The sequence below is a fragment of the Condylura cristata genome, unplaced genomic scaffold, assembly GCF_000260355.1.
Source record: "Condylura cristata isolate star-nosed mole 26May11 unplaced genomic scaffold, ConCri1.0 scaffold00022, whole genome shotgun sequence".
Classification (NCBI taxonomy): Eukaryota; Metazoa; Chordata; class Mammalia; order Eulipotyphla; family Talpidae; genus Condylura; species Condylura cristata.
In genome coordinates, this window is record NW_004567123.1 from 20449621 (window position 1) to 20474318 (window position 24698).

General features: G+C 47.4%; 1 protein-coding gene across 2 annotated transcripts; it reads right to left on the bottom strand.

Moving 5' to 3' along the window:
• Positions 1-2342: 2342 nt before the first annotated feature.
• On the bottom strand, positions 2343-24488 carry POFUT1 (protein O-fucosyltransferase 1). Of its 2 annotated transcripts, XM_004687295.2 has the most exons (7): positions 24310-24488; positions 22644-22765; positions 18876-19058; positions 16786-16898; positions 11050-11242; positions 9362-9604; positions 2343-6166 (listed from the first exon to the last, which is right to left on the bottom strand). In XM_004687295.2, the coding sequence occupies exons 1-7, from the start codon at positions 24440-24442 to the stop codon at positions 5978-5980; spliced, it is 1176 nt and encodes a 391-aa protein (XP_004687352.1). In that variant the 5' UTR covers positions 24443-24488; the 3' UTR covers positions 2343-5977. The 2 variants fall into 2 exon arrangements, with proteins under 2 accessions (XP_004687352.1, XP_004687353.1); XM_004687296.1 differs by lacking the exon at positions 22644-22765 and having other exon boundaries at positions 5856-6166; positions 24310-24485.
• Positions 24489-24698: the final 210 nt, after the last annotated feature.

Below are 24698 nucleotides of genomic sequence, written 5' to 3' on the forward strand. Positions count from 1 at the left end.
GGAGCAGAACAGGAAGATCAATGAAATACACTGCTGAGGGGAGCAGTGGGTGACACAGGAGAGGTCTGCTGCATCATGTGGGTCACCTCCCATCCCTGGCTGGGGATCAAACTCGCACTGAAGAGGCTATGGCTAGCTTGTAGTGCTGCATCCTAACTGGTTGCACTGCCAGGGAGGGCCCAAATAAATAAATCTTTAAAAAAAAAACGAAAACAAAACGAAACATACACAGGCAGAGCTCTGCCTTTCGGCATTATTCCCTCAGGGTTGGCTCAGGTGATCCCTTACTTAGTAAGCCCTGAAAAGTTCTTCCACACTCACTCCATTTGCTTGCTTGTGACCAAAAGACAAACCCTGATCCAGTACCCTTGGTTTAAAAGGCTCTGACTTTTAAAATTCCTCTGGCTCCCTAAAGAAAGGGCCAAAGCTCTTAGCCTGGCATTCCAGTGCTTCTTCAGCAACTTAAACCTTCATAGGTGATCTTGTCCTCAGTGTCCCCAGATATACTCATGGCACCATTCACTGTCCTGTCCCTGCCCCACCACAGTGAGCCCTTTTTCTGGTTTTTGCTTTATAAATTTTCTCCCTTGGTCATTTAAAACCTTCAGTCACATTGACCACGTTAGTACCCAGGTCTGACTCTCTCACCTGGCTGCACAAAGACTTCCTTGGGTCCCCACTGCTCCCAGGAGCACAAGCCACTCGACCTCCTGCCAGGTTCTGATCACAATGAACTTGCCAAACACTTGCCCCCAGCTAGCCAAACTTGATGAGTTATGGTCTCCAATGTGTGCTTTTCCTCTTGTGGCTTCTTCCATCCAGAATTCCCTTGTCTTTCCCACAAGCACTTGCTGACGTCATAGCCATTACTCAACTCAACACTCCTCCATGAATCTTCCATATGTCAGAAGTTGTATCACCTTTCCAGCCACTGTATGCATGTCCATTCACTCGCCCCAGATGTAATGGGCTCTCCTAGCCAAGCCTGAGTGCTGATACAGGGAGACAGGTCAGGCATGGTTCCAGCTTGAGGGGAAATCTCTGGCCTAGCTGGGAAACTGAGAAGCAAATATCCTCCAGTAAGTGACCTCGGAGGAAGGATAGCACAGAGGTTAAGGGCGTTGTCGCATCTCACAATTCCATGGGTTGGGTCAGAACTCAGCTGTGCACAAGCTCAGCTAGTTTCTTTGCCCCTCTGTGCCTCAGAGTCTTATCTGTAAAATGGAGATAAGAGGAGCAACCTCCTGGGTGTTTTTTTTTTTTTTTTTGCCAGCTAGGTTAGTTATCTTATGTAAAGTGCTGAGAACACTGCATGGCAGGTGATAAACAATACATGTTGGTTACTGGTTACAATTTCAAGGTGTTGTGAGAATGAAAAAGAAAACTTTGTAGAATGAGGTTTTGAAACATGAATTTGCTCTAAGCAGAGGGGTAGGGAGGTGTGAAGAGAGCAGTTATGAACAAACTACATTCTCCTCAGTCACTTCAATACTCGCCCCTTCCCTGCCCAGCCACTTAGGACTTGTTCTGAGGAGCTTCGGGACCTGGACCTGGCGAGGCGTAGTGAGGTTCTCTCAGACTTCATTGTGGTAATTCATACCACATCAGCTACTTAGTATTTTTCCCTGAATCCATTTTTTGTAGCCTAAATTTCTTAAAAAGGGAAGTTTGAAACACAAAAGTAAATGAAAACACAAAGTATCTGCAAAAGAAAGAGCTGTGTGTCAGTTCCAGCTACTGCTGTCCCTCTGCTACAGGGCAAGTCCCCAGCGCCTGGTTGGCAGGACTGAGAAAAAAACACAAAAAAATCACCTTCTGCTGGTGTCTTGTACCTCCTCACCGTGTACAGCGAGAGGGGAATAGCCCCGTCCCCAGGTAGAAGAGAGTAAATGCCAAGCGGCTCTACTTGCTGCAGACTTCTTAGAGAGGTTCAGGATGGGTGCCCTCCCAAGCCTCCTCTGGGAGGTTCTGCTCTGGCACCCCGGGTGGGCCCTGTTGCTCACCCCTGCTGAGTCACCGCAGTGGGGCTGCAGGAGGCACCTGGAAAATACCTTTTGTTCCTTCCCTCCCTGCTGTTTACCTTGTTGGGCTTGGTGTCCCAGGCTGATGATCAATAAAGGATTAAATGTAAAACCAAACCAAACCTGCCCGCCCTGAAATAACGTTACTTCCAGGGAAAGGTCCCAGCCCCCAAATAAATCAGGTTTCAGGTCAGAATCTGAATGAACTCTGACAACATAATCCTGCGTGCAGGATTTGCCTCTGGGCCACGGGCAGTTTTTCTGTACTTATTAAGGATAGAGAAAACTGAGAAGAGAAAGGGCTTTTTAGTTTTTAGCCAATGATAGTTTATTGCTATTATTCACTAAGCTTCTCTGAAGTGAACTAAACCTGGAATAAGAAGTCGACTTTCCTCCATCCCTCTCTCCGGTCCCCCTTCCTTCGCCCCTTCCTCTACTTGCAGGCACTTTCAGAGGACCCCGATGTGTCAGGACAGGCCCAGCTTCGGTTCCTCTGAACACCCGTTTCCCATTCCTGCCTAATTCAAACCCACTTCTACTTGTAGTTACTTGATTTAAAAAATGTGATTCCCACTGTTTCACTTACATAAATGTGGACTCACCCTGAAATAATGAAATCATCAAACGGAGAGTTAGACTACCGAGTTCCCACCTCCTCCCCACTCACTGTGTTAGCAAATCTTGTTGGCTCTTCCTTCCAACGTACTGATTTTCTTTAAAAGAACATAGTAAAGGGGCTTGGTGGGACAATGAAGGAAACAGGGCTGGTGAAATGTTAAGGGTTGCTGAAAACTGAAAGTTTACTTATTACTTATAATTATTATCTATAGTTCAAAACTTTCCATAGAAAAAATTTTAAGGCTTTGATCTAACAAATCCACTTCTGGAAACCACCTTAATGAACATTTTAGATATGGGAAAATAAAAACTTTACAAATAAAAATACTTTTCAAGGAGCAATGGTGACAAATTGGGAGCATACTGAATTCTCACAGTAGGACAACAGTATAAACTATGGGACACCCCTTAGTGGGATGTCATGTCACTAAAAAATTGTTTATTCAGGCTATGTACCAGTACAGAAAATATATACACTATAAAGAGGAAAACAGGGCACTGACTTGCATATACATGATTAAAACTACCTAAGACCTATCTTTCAAAAAGACTAAAGTCTGAAAATAATTTTATGTATCCAGAAAGTGGCCACTTCCGGCCACCTTTGATGCAGCAGCCTTTGCTGGGGTCTCCAGCTGAGCCCTGCCGCTGAACTTCTACCTCCTTCCTAACTGGTTGCCAGAGGGGTCTTTCAAAATTGTCAGTCAGACCATCTGAACAGAACCCCCCATTTAAAACCCTACAAAAGCTTCCCATCTCTCCACATGAAAGCCAAATCGCCACCTCACCAGGCCCCTTCAGCCATAGGGGAATCACCTCACCTGCTGATTTCTGCTCAGCTCCCTGCCACTCCCACCACTTGCTTACTACTCAGGCGCTGCTGCTTCAGACCTCCCCACGCATTTCGTGCCCCAGCAGTGCACTCACCTGACCGTGCACCCCTCCCTCCTGCTTCCCAGGAAGCTCTTCAGAAGTTTCTCCTGAGCTCCCAGGGCAAAACTTCCCTACCTCTTTCTTTTTCGACTTGGCAATTAGCAACACCTCCCACCAGAACATTTACTTGCTTATTATGTCATCTACTTACAATGCAAACTCCTGAAGCTGGTTAGTCTGATTCTTGACTGAATCTCAAGTACCCAGCAGTCTGACACCTTGCAGGTGATCAATAAATACCTGATGACTTAAAGAATGCTGCATTAAATAACCACCCCAGTGTGGTAAGCTTCATGTGGGCTTACTGTTTTAGGTGATCCCCCTCTCCCTGGAAACTCCAGGGAGTGGAGGACTCCAGTGGAAACTAAGGTGGCTGACTGTTTTCCATCTAGGGCCTCCCCAGCACTCAGGGTAAAGTGTGTCCTGGAAACTGGCGGCAGCAGAGCATGGTGGCTGATAGCATGGTTTGGGGAAAGTATGAGTTTTCAGAGAATTAGTTGTTCCTTGAACAGAAAGAGGATGGCTCCTACTTCCAGGGCTGGTTGGAGACTAAGCCAGAGAATGCGCAAAAGCACTTACCAAGCGCAGTGAGGGCACAGAGCGGGTGTGCGACAGAGGCAGACAAATTAACACCAACCACGTGGGCCTGGTCTCTTTCCAGCCCACACTGTACCCTTATGCGTGCTTTATCTGACTTGGGCCTTTCGACAACCGTCTGTTTTATCACTATTTAATAGACGAGGAAACTGGGTCAGAGGAACAAAGTGCTAGTCCACAGAATACAAATGAATCTGACTGGAACTCGGGTGCCCTTTCCTCCAGAAACACAAGCCCTTATTACTGCCCGTGTTAATCAAGATGACTCGGATGACCCATCAGGACCCAGGCTCTAAAGCGCGTGTGAGTGTGAAGCTGTGAACCACAAATGAATGCAGCAAATGAGATCAGCCAGTAAGCCAGGCTTTCCTCACCCCGATGGAGGCTGGGGTGCATGGCTCCCACTTCTCTGAACAAATGAGGCTCTGGAACAAGTCTGAACAGACACAGTTTCCCGACAGGACTGTACCAAAGCCCTGTCTGTAGTGCCTCCCATTTTGATTTGGGCTGCAACTCTAAGCAGCAAATGTCTTATTGTCTGGCCACCTTTGTCTCAGTCTGCTTGACAAGGAAGGTATTTCCCCAGAGATAATCAAGGGACTACCAAGCCCTGCGTGGAGCCCTGGGCCTGGCTTCCATCAGTCTCTTCCACTTTCCTGGGTATCTGACTGAAGTGGGGGGTCAGCAGTGCTTAGGCTCATGGCCACTTGGAACAGGATCGAAGGCTGAAGGTCACATGGCAGCAAAGAGATCAGCAGGTGTTAGACAAATGTTGGAACCAAGAGGCAAAACATTCAGACTCGGGAGTCATGGATCATTAAAGCTGCAGCCTCTGAGAGACAAAGCAACCTAGGACTTTAAGACTCCTAGGGTTGGTGGACTTGATGGGAACAGGCGAAGGTTGCTTCCAAGTAGAAATTCTGCTGGCTACCAGGTCCTGGTATCTTCTTATGGTCTGACGCTTAGGATACCAGCAAAATCCTGCAACCAGGCTCTTGGTTAAGAGATCAGAAGGGGAGAGAGCTGCTTTCAGGATTCTGCCAGGCTTGCTGGCCAATGGGGATGTGTTATGAGGCCCTGGTGGTGCTAGGTTTGCAGCAGACTGCAAAGATACTGAGCAGTGACCAAGATACTGAGAGCAATGCCTGGTGGCCTGGCTTGCCAGCTTGGGATGTGCGCGGTGCCTGCGCGGCGTTTGGCCAGCTGTGGAGTTTGGCGCACGCCAGGTCGAGCCCTTCCATTTGCACAGTGCTCATGGCAGAGGAGAGTGTTCATGCCTCAAACACCAGCATGGCCTCTGAAGAGAAATCACTGTTCTGACCGGACAGTGGGGACGGCAGATGACTCTGGGGGTCATCCGGGAAAGTGGCCGATACACCTACCAACCCCTGGCCTCACCCATGTTCAGTTAAGGTCACTTTAGGTGTCTATGCTAATGAACTTCATGGAGGGAGTTCTAGGGCTCATGATCTTGTATCAAAACTATAAAAATCTCTCTCTGAAGAGAGTTTAGCATCTCAGGCTGCTCAGAGCAGGGCAGAGCGAAAGCCAGGATAGACTGCTTTGCTCAAGCATGAAATTCCCAGGAGGAGCAGCAGGACACAGGAGCAGGGAAGAGGCACCAGCTCCAGGAGCCTATGAGTGCTGTGACCTGGGAGGTAGGTTTCTTTCCATGCAGTCCGGATGCTTTTCTCTCTCTGGCAGTGAGAAAAGGAGCTTCTTCTCTTGGGATCAGTCCTGGGAGCATTTCTTGTTGCCCGTCCTGGCTGGAGAGACCAGCATGGACTGGTGATGTGGTCCAGGCAGGATCAGAACTCGTCCCGCAGCTGAGGGGGCCGGTCCATGCCGAAGAAAGAGGATGGCCTTCCCTGGAGGTCCCGTTCCCGCTTCACAAAGGCAGTGAAAGAGGAGACACAGTTGCCAATAAAGTGGTCTGCTTGGCCGAGGATGTACAGATCAGTCTGAGCCACCTCAGGCTTTAGGCTCACTACCTTTACCTGTAGGAGAGGAGCAGAGTGCTTTAGGCAGAGTGGCTATGGCCACGTAACCAGCTGCATGAGCACTGCAGTCCCTACGCCCAGCCTTCTTCCTCTGGGCTGAAGAAGTGCATCTCCCAGGTCCCAGGGCTTGCAGAAGAAGTGGAGGCACAGACAGGATTAAGATGTGGGGTCCACTTCTGCCTAGGCACATCCCCACCCAAGGTGAACACTTTGTGGTCAGCACCCTTTCCCCACCCTGCCTCAGCCCCACACAGACACTCATTCCCACCCTACGCCTTTGCATATGTGGTTCCTTCTGCCTGGAATGCCTTTTCCCTACCCATGAAAATCCAAGACTCAGCTCAAGTTCTACCTTTTGTATGAAGCCCTTGTCTGAAGGGCTTGTTTTTCCTCACCAAACCATGTTCTGACCAAACAGCACCTCATTTGTTCAGTGCTGCGTCTGAATTCTGCCAATGCCTCTGAACCCAAAGTCCTCTCCAATCTACCTCTGAGACGGAACCCAAAGGAAGCCCTTCTTTTGATCCATTACAGTGCCCTGGGCCCAGACACCATAATCTCATGCCTTTTATGCCCCCCGCCCCCAGCTGCCTTTCTTCCAGGTCTGCTCACTAGAACACCCAGAGGAAATTTTTGAGATATCCTTACCCCTTTGCTCACCCCCGCAAGGAGATGGTGCCCTACTGTTCTACAGAAGAGATGACACCTCTGAGGTCCTGCTCTGGCCCTGGTCCCATGTCTTCTCACCATCCCTTGAGTTCCCACCACTACCCACCAGACTCCCTTCTTCCTCAGGACCTTTACACATGCTCTCCCCTACGTTTGAGGCTCTCCTAACCTTTGCTCTACGATTCCAGTTTCACTTCCCAGGGGAAGCCTTCCTCTCTGGCTCCCCAGGGCTCTGACCAGGATCTTTGGCGCTACACCCTCACAGCATCATATTCCTTTACTTCGGACTACACATCTTATTTTGCAGTTTTCCCTCCTTAGTGATTCTCTGATTAACATGTCTCCTGCACCTGACTGGGCTGGCTCTCTATCAGTTTGCCACTCCTGGATGGAGCTTGCCTCAATAAACATCTGTTGGATGGGTAAGGGGTTGAACGAATGAGCCCCCCCAAGCCCCCATCCTCCACTCAAGCTCCTGGACTTCTACTGTGGCCAGCCCTGGACCTCTACTGTGGCACACGTTACAGTACTCTGCAAAGTATCTTCTCTGAGCCCAGACTGTGAGCCTAGAGGGCCAGACCAAAACCTATTTACCAGTATTCCTGGCTCAGCACTGGCCCAGCTTAATGGAAGATCAAGGCTTGGTTCAGGAGGAAGGTGGACCTGAGTTCATGTAGAGGGGCCTGAGGAGTGGGGAAGGGCAAGAACAGTGACACAGGAACAGGAAATAGAAAATGGCAAGAGGTTCAAGGTGTAGCAAATATATCAATGCTAAAAAACTTACAAAAACTCCCTGGGACTCTCCAAATGCTTCCACTTAGTACAGAGGTGATGGTGGCGGTGGGGGCTGGGGGGACCAGCTGAGTGGGGCTGAAAGTGCTTTGCTGTCACATAGAGATTTCTGATATAACAAAAATCATCGCCTTGCTATTTGGATGGTAGCAAAGAAATAGTGGCCTAATCACAGCCAAAATCCCCAAACAATGAAACTCACCACCCTGAAACTTAGCATCTCTGTGTCATGCCCACTATAATAATAACTACGAGACCTCTTGGGACTTTGGTTTCCTTAGCTATAAAACACAGGGCTTGGGTGAGGCACTCCCAGCGCTCACAGTCTTCTATCAAGAGGGTGGTGGGGAACCAGAAGGCACTGACCTAGCACGCTCCACAAGCTGGGCCTTCCAGCCTGTGTCTGGGGTAGAGGGAGAAAGGGGGCCCTGCCACACGAAAGTGAGGAAAGTACATCTGCTAGAAAGCACATCTGCCCTCTAACGTTGCCTTTTATAGTCTGCACGAGCATTGGAGATTTCATTCATTCAACAAAGTCTTTGTGAATGATCACTATTTACTTATTTTCATTTACCTACTTATTCGTTACTGACACTGTACCAAGCACACTATTTTCAGTCATAGAATAGTCAGTCACAAACTGTCAGCCATTCATCCCTTCCTTAAGCATTTACTAAGCACAAAAGAGACTTCCCTGTAGCAGCCACCTAATTGTACTATAGAGTATAGCTAACTTTATCAAACACTTATTTTGTACGAGTTTATACTGTCTTAATTTCTTTGTGTTTGATCTTCACAGTCACTCTATGGGACAGGTACTACTCAGCCCCGTTTTACAGACAAGCAGAGAGCGGTAGAGAGATTTATGCAGGGCTACACAGTAAGTGGAAGCCAAGTTCTCTGGCTCCTGAGTTCATGATCTTAATCCTCTGCTACACCTGACTCTACCAAGGGCCTACTCTTACATCCTTATTCAACAAACATTTAACAAGGGTTACTATGTACTAGGGAGGTCCTAGACACTGGAGATAGCAAGGCCTTGAGGAGGAGTTCAGAGCACTAGGTTAGCCTTTGAGGATTAATCAGTGAGTCAGTGGGCCTGCCTGGTGGTGCAAGGGGTTAAATCTCAGAACTACAAAGCTCTGCACAGCCAGTGAAGCACAGTTCAATCCCTGGCCAGGGAGGTGACCATAAGGCACAGCAGACCTCTCCTGACCTGCCCTTTGCTCCCCTCGGCAGTGTATTTCAGTAGATCTGTCTGTTCTACTCCCCACTTTCTCTCCGGTGAATCCTCGCATCCCCTCACACCTCTAGCCTGTACCCCAGTTCTTGTATGCATAAATAAATCAATCTACTTAAAAAAATAGAACAGTGAGTCAGCTTCAGAGCCTGTCTTCAAGGAGCCACAGCTCCTGGTTCGAGAAAGGCACGCTTCTGGACTATTGTCTTCCCAGGCTAGAACGTGGCTCAAAGGCGGTGTGAGGAAGTACACGGAAGTTCCTAGCACACAGTACGAGAGTGGAGGGAAACCAAGGGAATCTTGGCCATGGTGCCTGAGCTAGGTAGGGCTTGAGGTGAGTGGGAACTGGAGAGGAATAGGGTGTCAGGCCACAGCGGCGGTGTGAGGCCGTGAAGCAGGGAGTACGAGCGCAGTGACCACCCCATTTCTGACTGATGGTCACCCTGTTTCTGACTCCTGCTTGGCCACACTCCCCCTCTGCCCGTGCGTACCTTCCCTCTGAAGAGCTGCTGGATCTCGGGCACATAGTTCTCAGAATCTGTGGCGATGTAGACGGACTGCGCACTCAGCGCCTTCACCCAGAGCTTCACAGCCCGCCTGATTTCCTTCAGGTCGGGGAGGCACATAGTCAGGGTGAGGGGGGCGGCCGTGCTGCGGCTGTAGCCCACACACTGCGGAGAGGCCATGAAGTGCGAGCCTGCGGTCCCGTCCTTCAGCATGGCGCAGGCGTTCTTCTATGGGGTGAGAGGGAGCATGGAATTAAAGACAAGTAACTGCCTGAGCCCCAGAAGCAAGAACTAGAAGTGGAGAAAGGCAAGGGGTGTGGGAAGGGCGCATCTGTGTTTTTCAAGAGAGCAAAGAGGGAAGCAGGCAACGCATCAAAACAGTAACTGGTTATTTCTGGGTAGTGGGGGATGGGCTCTTTACAATTTTCCCCCCTTGGGCTTACTGCATTATCTGGGACTTCCAGTAGAATTCTGTACCTCACACGAACCTGAACCTCGCACTGATAATGAGACAGCATTATCTGATTCCGGACTTCAGTGGGAACATTACTGATAGCTCTCCTGAAGTCCATGTTTACTGTGGGTTTCGGAGAGATAGCCTTTATCAAGCTAAGGTGGGTCCCCTGCTAAACCCAGTTGGTAGAGGTTTTTTTTTGTTTTTTTTTTTTTTTTCCCTTTTTTATCATGAATGGGTGGTGACTTTTATCAAGTATTTTCTTGGCTTCTTTTGAGATGATTATATGATTTTTCTTCCCTTTGGGAGTTAAAATAGCAACTTTGTGCACTCCTAGGATGAATCTTACCCACGTTATAGGTTCTTTAATCTATTAGGATTTACTTGGTAAAGAACCTGTGCAGCTACATACATGACAACGGGCTACACTTTGCTGTGCTGACCTGGTTCCAGTTTGATATTACTGTTAAGCTAATTTTAAAATAAAAGAGCATCTTAAATCCTTTGATGTTCTAGGAATGTATAGATGGGAACTATCTGCTCCTTGAAGGTTTGGGCTAAAATACTGTTATGTCTGGGCTGCTTTCTTTGGAGGAACAGGGCAGGAAAGGAATCTAGATGGTAAAACTTTCCCCAACTGATTGTGAGTGAATTTTGATCTAAGTTTTATACTTTTAAAGTCTTTAACAATGAACATGTCTAAAACGCACCAAGTACATCTTCTTAAGTAAATTAGATTGTCTACATCGGTTCTGTTATTTTCACACTGAGGATAATCTGGTGAAGCCTCTGCACGTTTAATCAGCCTCCAAATTCGGAGGATGACATCTTCATTTCTTGGGAGCCCCACCCAACCTCCAGAACTTGTTTTTCTGACAAGGAGTCTACCAGCTAAACGCTGCGCTGGGGTGGGGATGTCTGGGTGATGGCCTCTCTCAGGCTTGTTGCCTGAAGTCTAGCTTGTTATCGGTTTATCTGCAAAAGTGAGGATGAAATTAGTAACTGTTAAAATGAGAGCTGGCAAGCAGGCACTGTGAGGCCATATTACTGACGAGTCTATGGCAGGATCATGGGACAAAGTCCCTCCCATGATCTTGGCTGAGGGAGAGCTTTCTGTACCGGCTGGGATTTGGTGCAATGAGTTCAGTGTTCACCCCCAGAGATGTGAACCCTGCTCGGGAACACATCCAAACCAGCCAGGAGAGGAAGGTGGAGTTACCCAGTCGGAGCCAATGCGCAGGTGAATGCCCACATAGGGCCGGATGAGGTGGGCACGGATCTGGTCCTCTCCTGTCCTCACCATCTCGTCTGACCATACCATATATTTCTGGAGCGGCCTATGCTCCTCCAGGATAGGGAACTGGGCTGGGGCTCCGGGCAGGGCCAGCACTGGATGTTCCTTTGGAGAAAATCTAGGCATGAAACAGAGTGAGGGGAAGTCAGACAGAGGATGCAGAGTCTGGCCGCCACCCCCACCCCCACAGGAAAAGGATAGTGTTGCATCATGTCCCAGAGACCCTGAGGAGGGGCCTCTGTAACATGCAAGAAGCATGAGAGGTTGTGAAATCCCAACAGGGTGATAAGAAACCGTGGTGGCGGCAGTAGGTGCAATATGCAATACTGTCCCGCCACACGGAATTTACAACCTTCTTGGCTTGTTTAACAATTAAAAATTTACAGTAGAGCATTCCTACCTTTTATATGTCATGCTGGCTTCCAATCTATGGTGCAGCAATTCACTCCAGGGTTGGGTGTCTGGACTGAGGCTTTGCCCTTTTACCTACATGCTGGGAGGGGACACAGCTGCTTATGGAGGCAGTGCACAGATTACGGAGAATGTGCACACCAGCGCGCATTCACTCAATACCACATGCATCTGCTGACGCCCACTATGCGCTGCTGTCCAGGGCACAACAAGAATGGCATAGTTCCTGCCTTGAAGAACGGCCAGAGGCCTGCAGATGTCCCCACAACCCCTCTGTGCTGCCGGACTCAAGCTTCTGAAGGCAGTGTGTCCCTGTGCCTAGAACAGTGTCTGTTACACACAGGGTCCACTAAATATCTGCTGACTGACTAAATGAGGAAGGAGCAAACCTGTGTTCCCTCTTCAACTAACCCCAGAGCCAATCTCAGCCACAGGAATCATTGTGCTGCTCTCTCTGAATAAACACACAACCTGCTTTCAAATCCTGCTCTCCACATACTTCTCCCCACTTCCCGGAATGCCCTTCCTCTGCTGTGCCAGCCAAAACCCTTTTCTGAAAATTACGAAATAGGCACCACCACTCTGGAAAACATTTTGGCAGTTTCTTATAAAACCAGACATGCAATTACCATATGACCCAATAATTGCATTCTTGGCATTTATCCCAGAGAGCCAAACACCTATATTCACACATGAACTCGTACACGAATGTTGATAGAAGCTTTATTCATAATAGCCAAAAACTGGTGAGAATTTGGATGTCATTCAACAAGTGAATGTTTAAACAAAGTGGAGCATCTATACCCTGGAATACTATTATTAAAAAAAAAGAACAAACTATTGACACAACTTGGCAACAACTTGGATGGATCTCAAGGAGGTTGTGCCAAAGGTTACATACTGTACAAGTCCATTTATATAACACGTTTCAATGACCAAATGGAGAGCAAAACAGATATGGAGAGGAGCCAGTGCTGTCAGAGGCTAGGGTGTGTATGCGTGCTCACAGAAGTGAGTACAAGTAAAACTGGGGAAATCTGAGTAAGATGGGTAGATTGTATCAATGCCAACATCCTACTTGTGATACTGTCCATAAGTTTTGCAGAATGTCATCAATGGAGAGAAGTGGGTAAAGGGCACAGGAGATCAGCTTTTTTTTTTCTCCACAACTGCAGGGTAAAAGTTACAGTTCTTTCAATGAAAATTTCAAGAAAAATCATGAACCATACAGGGAAAACATTTTTTATACTTTCACTTTTTTATTTGGGTTTATTTTTTTTCCTTTCTAGTTTTCTTCTTTTAGTTTTTTTTTCCTTCTTCCAGGAAATAATTTAACAGCACATATACCAATGACTCAAATTAGCAGGTGTTAATCCTTTGCTTAGTTTTGCTTTTTTTAAAAAAAGTGCACACCTAATTAAAAAGTCTATCATATCACCTTTTCCTTCCTAGACGATACTGTGGCTTTATGCTCAATTACACTTTTATTGTTAATAGAAAAGGGTATTGCTCTGTATGCTTTGTACACAGTATAAAGGTAAAGGCATGGTATGTTGAGCCAGATGGCTTGTTCTCACGATGACTGTGCCACTCACTGACCTGGCAGTTAGTTAACCATTGAACTTGGTCATTCTGTGGGTTCCCACATCTGTACTATAGAGCTGATAACAGTTCACATCTCATAGGACTACTGAGAAGATTATAATATAAGCAAAGCATTTAGAACCATGCCTGACACATAGGCCACCCTCAGAAAGACCCATCACCACTGCTGTCATAACGAATGTAACTGATCTGACTTTAAAAACCTGACTTGAAGTTCTGGTGGCATGGCAACATTGATCCTGTGGGTCATGTGATGGCGCTGACTTCTGGAGGCTTCCATTTTGCATGCCCCATGGATGTGCCACTGCACTTCTTCACACCCAACCTGAATGCCTACCTCTTTAAACACCTTCTGAACTTCCAAAACCAGCTGCCAGCCCCTCCCTGTCATGTGTCGCTTGCTAACTCGTTCGCATTCATGTGCTCAGCAGCTCCCCTGCTAGGATTTTCTCTGTTCAGCACTGATCCTGACAGCTGGCATGCAATGCTGGCTGTTACTGGGAGCTTGGCCAGGCCAGCTGGTTGGTATGTGGACACCTTATCTCCCTACAGGAGGAGGACATTCCAAACGTAGAATCTGCCAAGTTTTGATCTACAGCATGGATGAATCTTGATGAATCTTTACTAGGCTGGTAAATGATGACATCATTATTCCCCAGAAAAACAGTGACTCCATTTTCCATTAGTACTGGTAGGTGTGCACATGTGTACAAAATGCCTGGAGATGGGAGGTATACACACCATAGAGTATTAACAGTGTTTTTGGAAGGTTTGGTAGGCATATGGGTTCATTTAATTTTCTTTATTTAAAAGAAAACTTGCCACCAGTATTCGAGAGTATTCAATCCAAGAGGTTAGAAGTTCAATAGGGACTGAAACTTTGTGTAGTTGGGATTCCATAAACAAATGAAAATAACAAAAACCAAACCAAAGAACTGCCTGGCTAAGCTTAGTCAACCCACAGAACTCCGGGAAATAGAGATTTGTTGTTGAGTAACTACGTTTTGGAGTACTGGGTTATCAGAAAAGTCATGATACATTTTTGCAACGACAATAAAAAAAGTCAAGACTTTTCTGAAAATCCAATAGTTGGTTATATAGCAACAGGTGGAAGAAGAACCTGCCACTTTCCTCAAGCCCCCACACCAGCCTTCTTCCTACTCCTGACCACACCACCAAGCCTTTATCTGCCTGAGAATCATCGCTTTCGAAGCCTCTGCCACTGTTCCCTCCAGCTAGGAGCTGAATGTCTTTACCCCCCAAATGCATATGTTGAAGTACCAAACCTTAATGTGGTAGGCAGTATGAGGAAGTGGGGCGTTCAGGAGGTGATTAGGTTTAGCTGAGGTTTTAAGGGCGAAGCTTTCACAATGGAATCAGAGCCCTATGGCACACCTGAGAACCTGTTGTCTCTCTAGCAAGTGAGGATTCAGTAAATCGGAAGTGCCAGCAAGCCAGGAAAGCGCTCACCAGAACCAGAGGCAAGAGGGTCTCACCAGAACCTGACCGGTCACCCTCATCTTGGACTTTCCAGCTTCTAGAACGGTGAGAAATAAATGCCTGCCATCTAAGCCCTCCAGTCTGGTGTTCTGAGCACCCAGACTGACAAAGACAGTCTCAGCCTGACAATCACAGATCCTGTTCACTACTGTCTTCTGGGACTATCTCAGGTAAAAGTTTATTCGCTGTCTCTCCCATTATCCTCAGCTCCTTCAGGACAGGAGCTTATGCATCTCATTCCTGCCTGGACCCCCAGCCTTCAATCCAGGGCTTGACATTCAGGAGATGCTTCTTAAATACATGCAGAAGGATGGAAGGAAGGCAGCTGCCTGGGTGGCCTAACTCTACGATTGCCTCCAGCTCCTCACTTGCCACCTATTAGGCCTCCCTTCCCAAAAGTGTGGTTGTAAGGCACAAGTTTCCCCAAGCCGTCATGCATTCTGGCAACTCGAATTCAAGCAAGTTGTTTCAGCAACACCTGCTGAACAGTGCATCCAGATAGCACAGCCCTTTCTCTTTCAGCCAGGACGGTGAGCTTCTTTTTGTTTTCTGGAGTTTGCTTTTGGAAATGTTGTCATTTTTCCCCTGGCATTTTGTCAACAGGGGCAAAACTCCATTCTTTGAGGGTACATTCTGGCAACAACTGTAGATCATCAGAGCTGAAGGGCAATAACCAAGCAGGAGGACAAGTGGGAATGCCCTGCCCAGGATAACAACGAGGGAGCATTAGAATCTGCCATGACTGAATATCCTCATTAGCTCATGAATCAGCTCTGAAAGCAAGTCCCAAATAGGAACTGGAGTTGTTAAAGGCACATTTCTTTTCTCCAAAGTGATTAAAAGTAGCTGTTCTGAGAATCAGACTACTTGCGTTCAAATCCCAGCTCTACTACTTCAAGTTGTGTGACTGTGGGCAAGAGACACCACTCCTCTCTGCTTCGGTTTTCTTATGACAGTAGCACCTGTCCCAGACTTGTGGAAAGGTTAAATGACTTATTATTTCAAATGACTTAGGTAGTGCAATGAAATCTCAGAACAGTCTCTGGCACATAGCAGGTGCTAAATAAATACCCTCATTAACTAATTAGGACTTATGCACAGACCCCAGCCCCAACTGCCCCCTGAATAATTCCATTACCTTGGACAAATTACTTTACCTCACCTCTTAAATGGAAACTGATCAAAATAACCAATTCATGAAATTTCTTAAAGGCTTTAGTAAAATAAAACATGACTAATGATAGTAACAACTAACAGTGATGGGCCACAAGTCTCACACACTAGGAGGCAGGTACTGCACAAAGGTCCCTTCCTCGCAATCCAGGAGGAAACCTGGGCCAGACAACTAGAGTGTTTGCTCAGGGTCACCTGAGAAAGAGGCAGGGCTGGGTCAGAGCTCAGGTCTGCCTCACGCTGCACCTGCGCTCTTTTCTCACTTGAGTCTATCTGTGGCCGACTAAATGCCAAGTGTTATGGCTGTGCGTGAATTAATAAACTCTTCACAGCTCCTAACTCAGGCCTGACTTCTGACACTTTCTTGCCAGGACAAGAGCACTCTTAGTTAATATCATTGTAACTAAACTGTAGTTCTCTGAAGACTAGCTGGGTCTTTCTCATCTTTATATATCACCCCTGGCCTTTCAATATTATGTCTCATACATGACAGACGCTCTATAAATATTTCACAGTCTGTGCCAATGCCCTGCTAACCCATTTTTTTTTTAAATAGAGCTTACAGGAGTGCATTAATAAAGCACATCCAATTATTATCAGGATGACATCATTTCTTAGTCTGCAACTGAAGCTGTTCATCTCTAGAAGCTGCTTCCAATTTTCACCTTGTGAAGAGGAAGGTAACAGGGGAATGATTCTTCTCATGCCGAGAGGAGGAAATCGAGACTCATGTGACTGCACAATACTCTTTTTATGACATCCTTTATCTACCGATAAACTTGCTCAACCTTGTGGCAGGTCAATGTTCTACTGTGTCAGGCGTTGGATGGGAACAGATCACACAGGATCCCAAGTTCGACAGACAGAATGGTCGCACCTTTGGTCTTAAACATCAGGGTGTGGTAGAGGCTAGGAGGCCACTGGGCCCCATGCTCCTCCCCTAAACCCAGCAATACTGCCCCTTCCAAGTACCTCTGGATCCACTGGTCTTTGTAGGAGGCACTGAATGAAATGCCTGCAAAAAGCTCCGACTTGTTGAAACTCACATGAAACTGATCCCAAAATGGGCCAAAAGGGTTTCCTTCCTGCAGAAAGAATGTGGTAAAAGGCTCACTGAGGGGAGGCAGAGGCATCTGGGGAAGGGTCTAAGACCTATGGGGGAGGGGCCCTGGGAGAAGTCACTTAGGCTGAGCCACCTCGGAGGGTGCCCAGGTAGGAATGCCTCTTTGCAATTTCCGGGCTGGTGGCTGAGAAGGGCAGTTTGGCCTCCACCTAGCAAGTATTCACCACAGTGTCATTTGCACTCACACGTCCCATCCTGCCAACCAGGGAGGAAGTGGACTTTGGATTTGGGACCCCAGACTAGACCTTCAAGAGACTTTCAAGATCAGCAAATCCAACGTTCTTCTTTCCTTTTTTTTTTAAAATTTATTTATGCAAACAAGAACTGGGGCGTAAGCCAGAGGTGTGGGGGTGAGAGGATTCACCAGAGAGAGTGGGGAACATAACAGGCAGATGCACTGAAACACACTGCTGAGGGAAGCAGCAGGCACAACAGAAGAGGTCTGCTGCACCATGTGGGTCAGTTCCCCCAGGGACCAGGCGCAGAACTCAGTCTGCAGTGGCTGGCCATAGCTTGACATTGAGAGCGCTGTTTTTTTTTTAAAGATTTATTTTATTTATTCATACAGAACTGGAGTACAGGCCAGAGATGCGGAGGGTGAGAGGATTCACCAGGGACAGAGTGGGGAGCAGAACAGGCAGATCGACGAAGTACACTGCTGAGGGGAGCAGCGGGCGGGTCAGGAGAGGTCTGCTGCGCCATGTGGATCTCCTCCGGGGCAGTGGGTATCAAACTCATGCAGAAGTGGCTTAAACTTCTTAGTGCTATGCTTTAACCCGCTGTGCCACCAGGGAGGGCCCTGACAGCGCTGTTTTTAACCCCGGTACCACCAGAGAGTCTCCTTCAATGTCCTTATTTTCAAGATATAAAGCAGGGCCTTGACGGAATCAGATACTTGCTCAGGGTCACGCAGCACACGAAGGCAGCGTTTGGACTGTAAACCAGGTTTTCCTTCTCAAAGTTCATGGCTCTTTCAATTACCTTCCTTAGACTTTGGCATGAGCACTGGAAAACATGCTGGGGACAGTCTTATTCTAAAGTACCAGAAATCTATAGATTTTTACTGATAAAATATGGTAACTTCTCATTTATCTTCTGAGACACAGAAACGTTTACAAGAAGGTGGACAATGGAGTCAAATGACCGAGGCTTAGATCTTAGCTCCACCACTTACTAACTATGTGACCCTGTGCAAAATACTGAGTCTCTCTGTGTGGCACTCAGTGTCCACACTATAAAACATGGCAGTTGGGCTTCCCTGGTGGCCTAGGGGTTAAATCTTGGCCCTATCACTACTATGACCTGTGTCTGGTCCCTGGCAGGGAGCTGACCCATATATGGTGCAGCCAGACCTCTCCTGTCTCACCTCGGCTCCCCTTTGCAGTGTACTTTGGTCAATCTGCCTGCTCTGCTCCCCACTCTGTCTGTGGTGAATCCTCTTACCACCCCTCTTCCTGTCACCCCTTTGGCTTACACCCTAGTTCTTCTACACAAAAATAAATAAAAATTTAAAAAAAATTTTTTTTTTTTTTTTACAAAACCAACAAGATGTGGCTATGGACAGTATGTTCCTCATGGAGCAGTTTGAGGATGAGTGGGCTGGTATGTTTATAGCTCTGAGCATGGTCCCTGGCATGTACTGTGTGCTAGGTGAGCATTCATTATTATTTATGTGCACTTCAGTAGTTTACAAGCATTCTTACACTGGCCCTCATGATACTTTGAGAGTAAAAAGGAGAAAATGGTACTTTTAGTTTGCAGGTAAAAGTAAAGGCTCAGAGGAAGTAAAGACCTCTGCCCACAATGACATGCTGATAAAGGCCAGAAATAGAACTTAAATACTCTAAGTCCCTGTGGTGCCTTCCCACACACGCTGCTATCACCCAATGTCTGAGAGGCTGAGAGGACATAGAACCACCAAAAAGGGCCCCAGACCCACCTTCATGGGACACGTTTTCTTATCAGGGCTTCGCTGGGCTGCCACCTCAAAGCAGTATGCTACCCGCTTCTCAGGGGGCCAGTGGGAGGGTGCCAACTTCTCCATGAAGTCCTCCAGGCTGATGACCCGATGGTAGGCCTGAAGGGGCTCCAATTTGAAGTACTTCTGGTAGGATACATGGAGCTGTAGGAAAGGGGGGAAGAGGCACGGACATTTATTAAATCACTATATTCTGAGACCCAGCCAGCTTGCACTACATGCCAATGAGAAACTTGTGGCAAAACACACCAGCTACAACAGATAGGCTGGGAGAAGACTTCTACACTAAAGAACAAATAGTAATAGCCCATGCATTCAAAACTGCCTGCTGATCTACAAGAAAAAAGGTAATGACTTGAGAGAAAAAATGGGCAAAAGATAGGAACAAACAACTCACAGAAAAGAAAACCCAAGTAGCAAGACACTCAAAAGCTGTTCAAATTCACTGGTCATTAAGAAAAAGCAAATCGTAACTACAATATAATTCATTTCTCCCCCATGAGATGTGCAAATATGTTAATGTTTAACTATCCTTGTTGGAAGGAGTGGGGAAGCTGGTAGACATGTACATTTTGGGACACTTTGAAATGCAATCTTGCAGTATCTAACAGAATCTAGAATATACCTTCCATCTATGAGTATCTGCCCTAGAACAGTTCTTACACCTTGCACCAAGAAATGGGTATAAGGATGCCACCAAGGAAGTATGGGAAAGGTCTTGGAAGAATCACACATGGTACTGGTTGTGGGGGGCGCGGGGAGAGTGGTGGGAGGTGGGGAAGAGCTAGGATTAGATTCAGGAGCCAAGGGAGAGTTTATCCTTTACCAACTTTATCTGTAACTGTCTTCTTTCTTTCATTAATGAACAGATAAAGCAAAAGTGAGAAATGAGTAATAAGTATCACTTCTAGTGGTGACTACATGAATGGTAATTGTATTTGTCTCTTTATTTTTCTAGATTAAAAAAAATTCTTAGGCAATCAAAGAATAAAATTAGAACTCTATTCTATAGGTCAGGGTTTCCCTAATGTATTTTACAATTCAGGTGCATAAAGGGTGTTTCAATAAAAAATTCCCGAGGTGAAGAAGGCTTGGAAAATGCCATGTTAAGTCTGGTTTCTTCACTACAGAAATTTTCAGGGCCTTTAATATGCTAACATGCATTTTTGATCTCCAATTTGGGGAAGGTAGGGGATAGAGAACATAATTTCCCAAAATGATTGAACCATTTTTATTACATGAGCTACTAGTGTTCTCATGAACAAAGTTTGGGAATTTTAACTACCAGCAAAGAGGAATGCTGAAGGGTTTTGAAGAGAAATAGGATGAGATTTGCCCTTTCGAAAGCTCACTGGTGGCAGAGGAGAGTGTACTGACACCAGCGAGATTAGAGCAGGGAGAGGACTGGGGAGGCTGCTGAACTCGCCGTGTTGGGTCTGGGCATAATCGGTGTGTTTTCGAGTGAGGCCACGTGAGAGATGGTTAGAAGACAAAGAGGAAGGCAAAGGAAATAACACGGAGGCAGTTAGGATGACCTCTGGACATCCGCCTTGATCGCCAGGTGAGGGGCTGGCAATACAGGAGACAAGACAGGTTCTAAGGGAAAGATGCCAAGTTTAGTTCTGGTTTTGGGAATGTTGAGCTACCTATTGGACATCCAGACTCAAGGATCTAGGAGGTAGAAACACAGGCTTATGTATGCTCAGAGGTGAGTCTGGGGCAGAGATGAATTGGGAGGGATGTGGAAAACAGTAAAACCACAAGAACCAATAGAAATTCTTAACAAAGTAAATAACTGTAATGATAGCAGCTAATATTTATGGAGTGCTGGCTTAGCACCAGCAGCTTCCCTCATCATGTTTCCTTGATTTGCTTATCTAATTCTAAGAGGTGAGAATATAGTCATTGCCAGTTTACGCATGAGAAACCCAGGCAGACAGAATAACTCGTCTGAGGTCACACAGCTAAAAGCAAACCGAAGGAGAAGCTAGATCAATATTTAAGCAGTGGGTGGTGAGAGAGGAGCCCCTCTTCACAGCATAAAGAGGAAAATGCTGAGCGGTCAGGGCTGAAGCTGTGGACAGGCTACGTCTAGCAAGCTGAGGGGGTGGGGAGGCCAGGAGGGAGAGAGGGTCAGGGACCAGGGCCACTGTGAGGTCAGTTGAGATAAATACTGAGAAATGACTCCTGGATTTAGCAATTCTGAGGTCCCTGGTGATACCTTTGAGATCAGTTCCAGCAGGGGAGCCCAATAAAGGCAGGTGAGTAACCTGCAGAAAGCGAGAATTGGAGACTCCCAGACTCCTGGCTGAGAAGGCACAAGGAAGCGGGCAAGTCCGAGGGAGCGGGGTGGGCAATGTCCAAGTTACTGCAGCAAGTACAAAAAAATCAGCTCATCCACAGCTCAGCGCCGAGGATTTCTTGTGTCCTGAGCACTTCTGCACTGACGAGCCCGACTGATTCTAAGAGGGGCAGGTAGCATTCAAGGAGTGCCAGTCACCAACTCACTGTGGGAAGCAGCATCAATAACGACCGGCCTATTATAAAGATGAGGAAACTGAGGCACAGAGGTCACTGCCCAGCCCACAGAGCTAGGAAGTAGCCAAACTGGAATATGATTTCAGGTCCTCTGGCTTTTACCTCCAATTGTTAACAACCTAACTATAGGCATGGAAAGGAAAATAAAACCTATGCAAAGGCTACAAAAATGTATGTAAAAAAGTGAATTTTCATACTAAATATCATTTTTGGAATTCATTAAAAACTTTTTAAGCCAAGGCCTCCCTGGTGGCCTAAGGGTTAAGTTTCAGCATGACCATTCCAATGGCTCTTCCATGGCAAAGCAGCCTGAGTTTGATCCCTGGCCAGGGAGCTGACCCACATGGCGCAGCAGACCTCTCTTGTCTTGCCCACTGCTCCCCTCAGCAGTGTATTTCAGTACATCTGCCTGTTCTGCTCCCCACTCTATCTCTGGTAAGTCCTCTCACCCCCAGCACCTCTGGCCTCCATCCCAGCTCGGTGCAAAAATAAGTATCTTATAATAAAGGAATAATTTAAAAAAAAAAACATTTTTAAGCCAGTTCACTAAGTATTAATTCAGTTCCTACCACTAGGCCCCCGGGGATACAGTGAGAAAAAAGACAAACACAAGAATTGAAGACCCATAAGCAAGGAACTGGAGGATGCTGCATATTGTCATGCCAAGAGAGTCCCTTGGTGGGGTGAACATTGGCGCTAGAGCCAAGCTTCCTGGGTTTGTGGCCTCACAAAGTAAGTCAGCTGTGACTTAGTTTCTCCTTCAAAACTGATGATTCCCCATCATCTTCTTACAACAGGATGAGCAGAGATCAACCAGTGTTGGAAATGGGAGTTTTTAGGTTCAGGCCACAGTGTCTGGAGCCAGCAGACAAGGGCATGAATTCCAGTTCTACTACTCACAAGCGATGCAACCTTAAGCAAGTCACCTAACCTCTCTAAACAGTAGTTTCCTCAGAGGGATGTGTTGAGGGGAAGAGTTAATCCTCATGCAGGATTAAGGTTAAGGACAGTGACTGACAGAGTAGGTGCTAGATGAGCCATCATGATTCCAGGGAAGTTCGTTCTGGGTGGGAAGGAGGCAAGCCCAGAAAAGTGGGAGGTCAAGTGCAGGGAAGGACACCTGGGCATTGAGTGGGTGTGAGCAGGACTGGGGAGAATGAGAAAGGACTAAAGTCAGCAAGGGATACTCACATTGGTGAAGGGAGGCTTGTGATGCTGATACTCAATCCAAGGAGGCACAGCCAAAGTGCGGTTCAACAGCTTTGCAAATGCCAGGGAGCCCAAGAAGTGATCGGCCTGGTTCCCGAAGCGCCCTGGATGGTATATTGCAGGAGAGGTGAGGCGTGGGACATGCAGAGCTCAGAAAGGAGGCAGAGTCAGAACTGGAGAGGGCAGGACACCAAGGAGAGCTAGAGGAGTTGACAGCATGGGATGAGGTCTGGACTCCCGGGTCTGACAGTCGAGGCTCTTCAGGCCTTTCTGTCTCAGCCACTCCACGTTCCTTGCTGTTCTCTACATATGCTCCACATTTAATATCCCACCACAGCTTTGCTCTTGCTGTCCTTTCTGTCAGTCAGGAGTAGCCTTCTCATCCACTGGGATCCTCTCACTAACTCCCTGGCACATTCAGTCCCCTTCTTTGCCTCCAACCTTGGGTCTGAGTTACTTATGGTTTGTACTTTTTTTTGAATGTCCTTCCCACTCCCTGGCCTTTGTAGTGACTGTTTCCCCAGTCTGTAAATGCCACAGGGCAAGGGCCTAGTCTAATTCTTTTTCTTGTCCTCAGCATTGTTCCCATTCACTCATTACACAAATATTACTGAGAGACCATAATGTGCCCCACTGTCTGCTAGGTGCTGGGATTACAGGAAAGAAAGACAAGGGAAGTCTGCCCTCCTGGTCCAGCTAGGGAAACAGTAACATGCAAAGAAACAGCTAGTGGTAAATTTTGATAATTTAAAAAAATAAATGAAAAGTCTGGTGATAGAAAGCAATAAGGAGGAGATTATTTGGGCTGAGGTCAGTGAAGTCCTTTCTGGTGACATTTAAGCTGTGACCTGAGGATGAGAGAAGGTTGTTCTAGATGGGGTGGTTGTTCTAGATAGCTCAGCTGGGCGGATCTGAGTATGCATGAGGAACAGGAAAAGGTTAACTGTGGCTGCTGCTGGAAGCTCTGGGGAGAAGGGAGTAATGGAGATGGGAGGTGGGGTGGAGGACCAACTTATTATCATCAGATGCCTGGAGGGTTTTAAGAACGAATGACTTCTACAATGACATCCACATCCACATTTTGATTGCACCCTCAACTGGCCTTGAGACTCTCTTCCTATTTCATTTTCCCATAGCGTTTACCCCCTTCTAAGACACTAAATACGATACAATTAGTTATTTTATTTTGTTTATCTGGTATTGTTTGTATGGTCCAACTAAAATGAAAGCCCTACAAAGGGGATGGAATTTTGTGTTTTATCACCGCTGTATGCCCTGACCAGAGAACAGGGCTGGGCACAGTTTGTCCTATAAATATTTGTTGAATGAACAAAAAAATCGCCCAGAGCCAGTGTTGTGTCAGTGACATCAAGTCCTGCCTCACTAACTCCATTGCCGGACTCAGACCTTGCGCAAGATAAGTATCATTTCGAACCTCGGCAGGGTTTCTGCCAAAGGCAAGGATGGATACAGAGGCCCGTTCATCACCCTGCAAATGGGGTGCTAGGCAAGGAGCAGGTCCTGCCCTCCTGCCCTGCACCAGGGTTCTCTCCCGGCCATGTCCGTGTTTCTGGGTGCCTCAGAGACGTGGCGTCGACTCTCTGGGCCTCAGTTTCCCCATTTGAGCAGAGGTCTCGGGAGGCCTTACCCATGCATGGGCAGTACAGCAGGTAACCGGCCGGGTCCCAGGAGCCCGCGGGCAGCCCCGGGAGCGGCAGAAGCAGCAGCAGGAAAGACACACGCATAGGTAGCGTTGGCGATGCCCGCGCGGCAGCGCCCATATCGCCTCCGGTGTCTGAGCGCGCCACGGCGCGGAGGCGGGGACGGAAGGAGCAGCATGAGTGTCCGCCCCGCTCCCAGCGGCCTCCGCGCGCTGCCCGCGCACGGCTCTGGTCGCTCTAGCCAGCGGGCGGGCGGGACCATAGAGAGCCCGCGGCACCGCCCCCTCCACGGCCCGAGCGCCCGCTCGCGCGGCTCCCACAATGCACCGCACAATGGCCCGACCGCCGCCACTACCGGGGCCTGAGCGGGCCTGGC

Bases quoted from the DNA above. Each gene is read 5' to 3' on its own strand.
- POFUT1 (XM_004687295.2), bottom strand. From the start codon at position 24,442: ATGGGCGCTGCCGCGCGGGCATCGCCAACGCTACCTATGCGTGTGTCT. The intron at 16,899-18,875 runs GTGGGTCTGGGG...TTCTTTCTGCAG, and splicing joins AGAAAACGTGTCCCATGAAG to GAAGGAAACCCTTTTGGCCC. The intron at 9,605-11,049 runs GTAACTCCACCT...CTCACCCCATAG, and splicing joins TGCGCATTGGCTCCGACTGG to AAGAACGCCTGCGCCATGCT.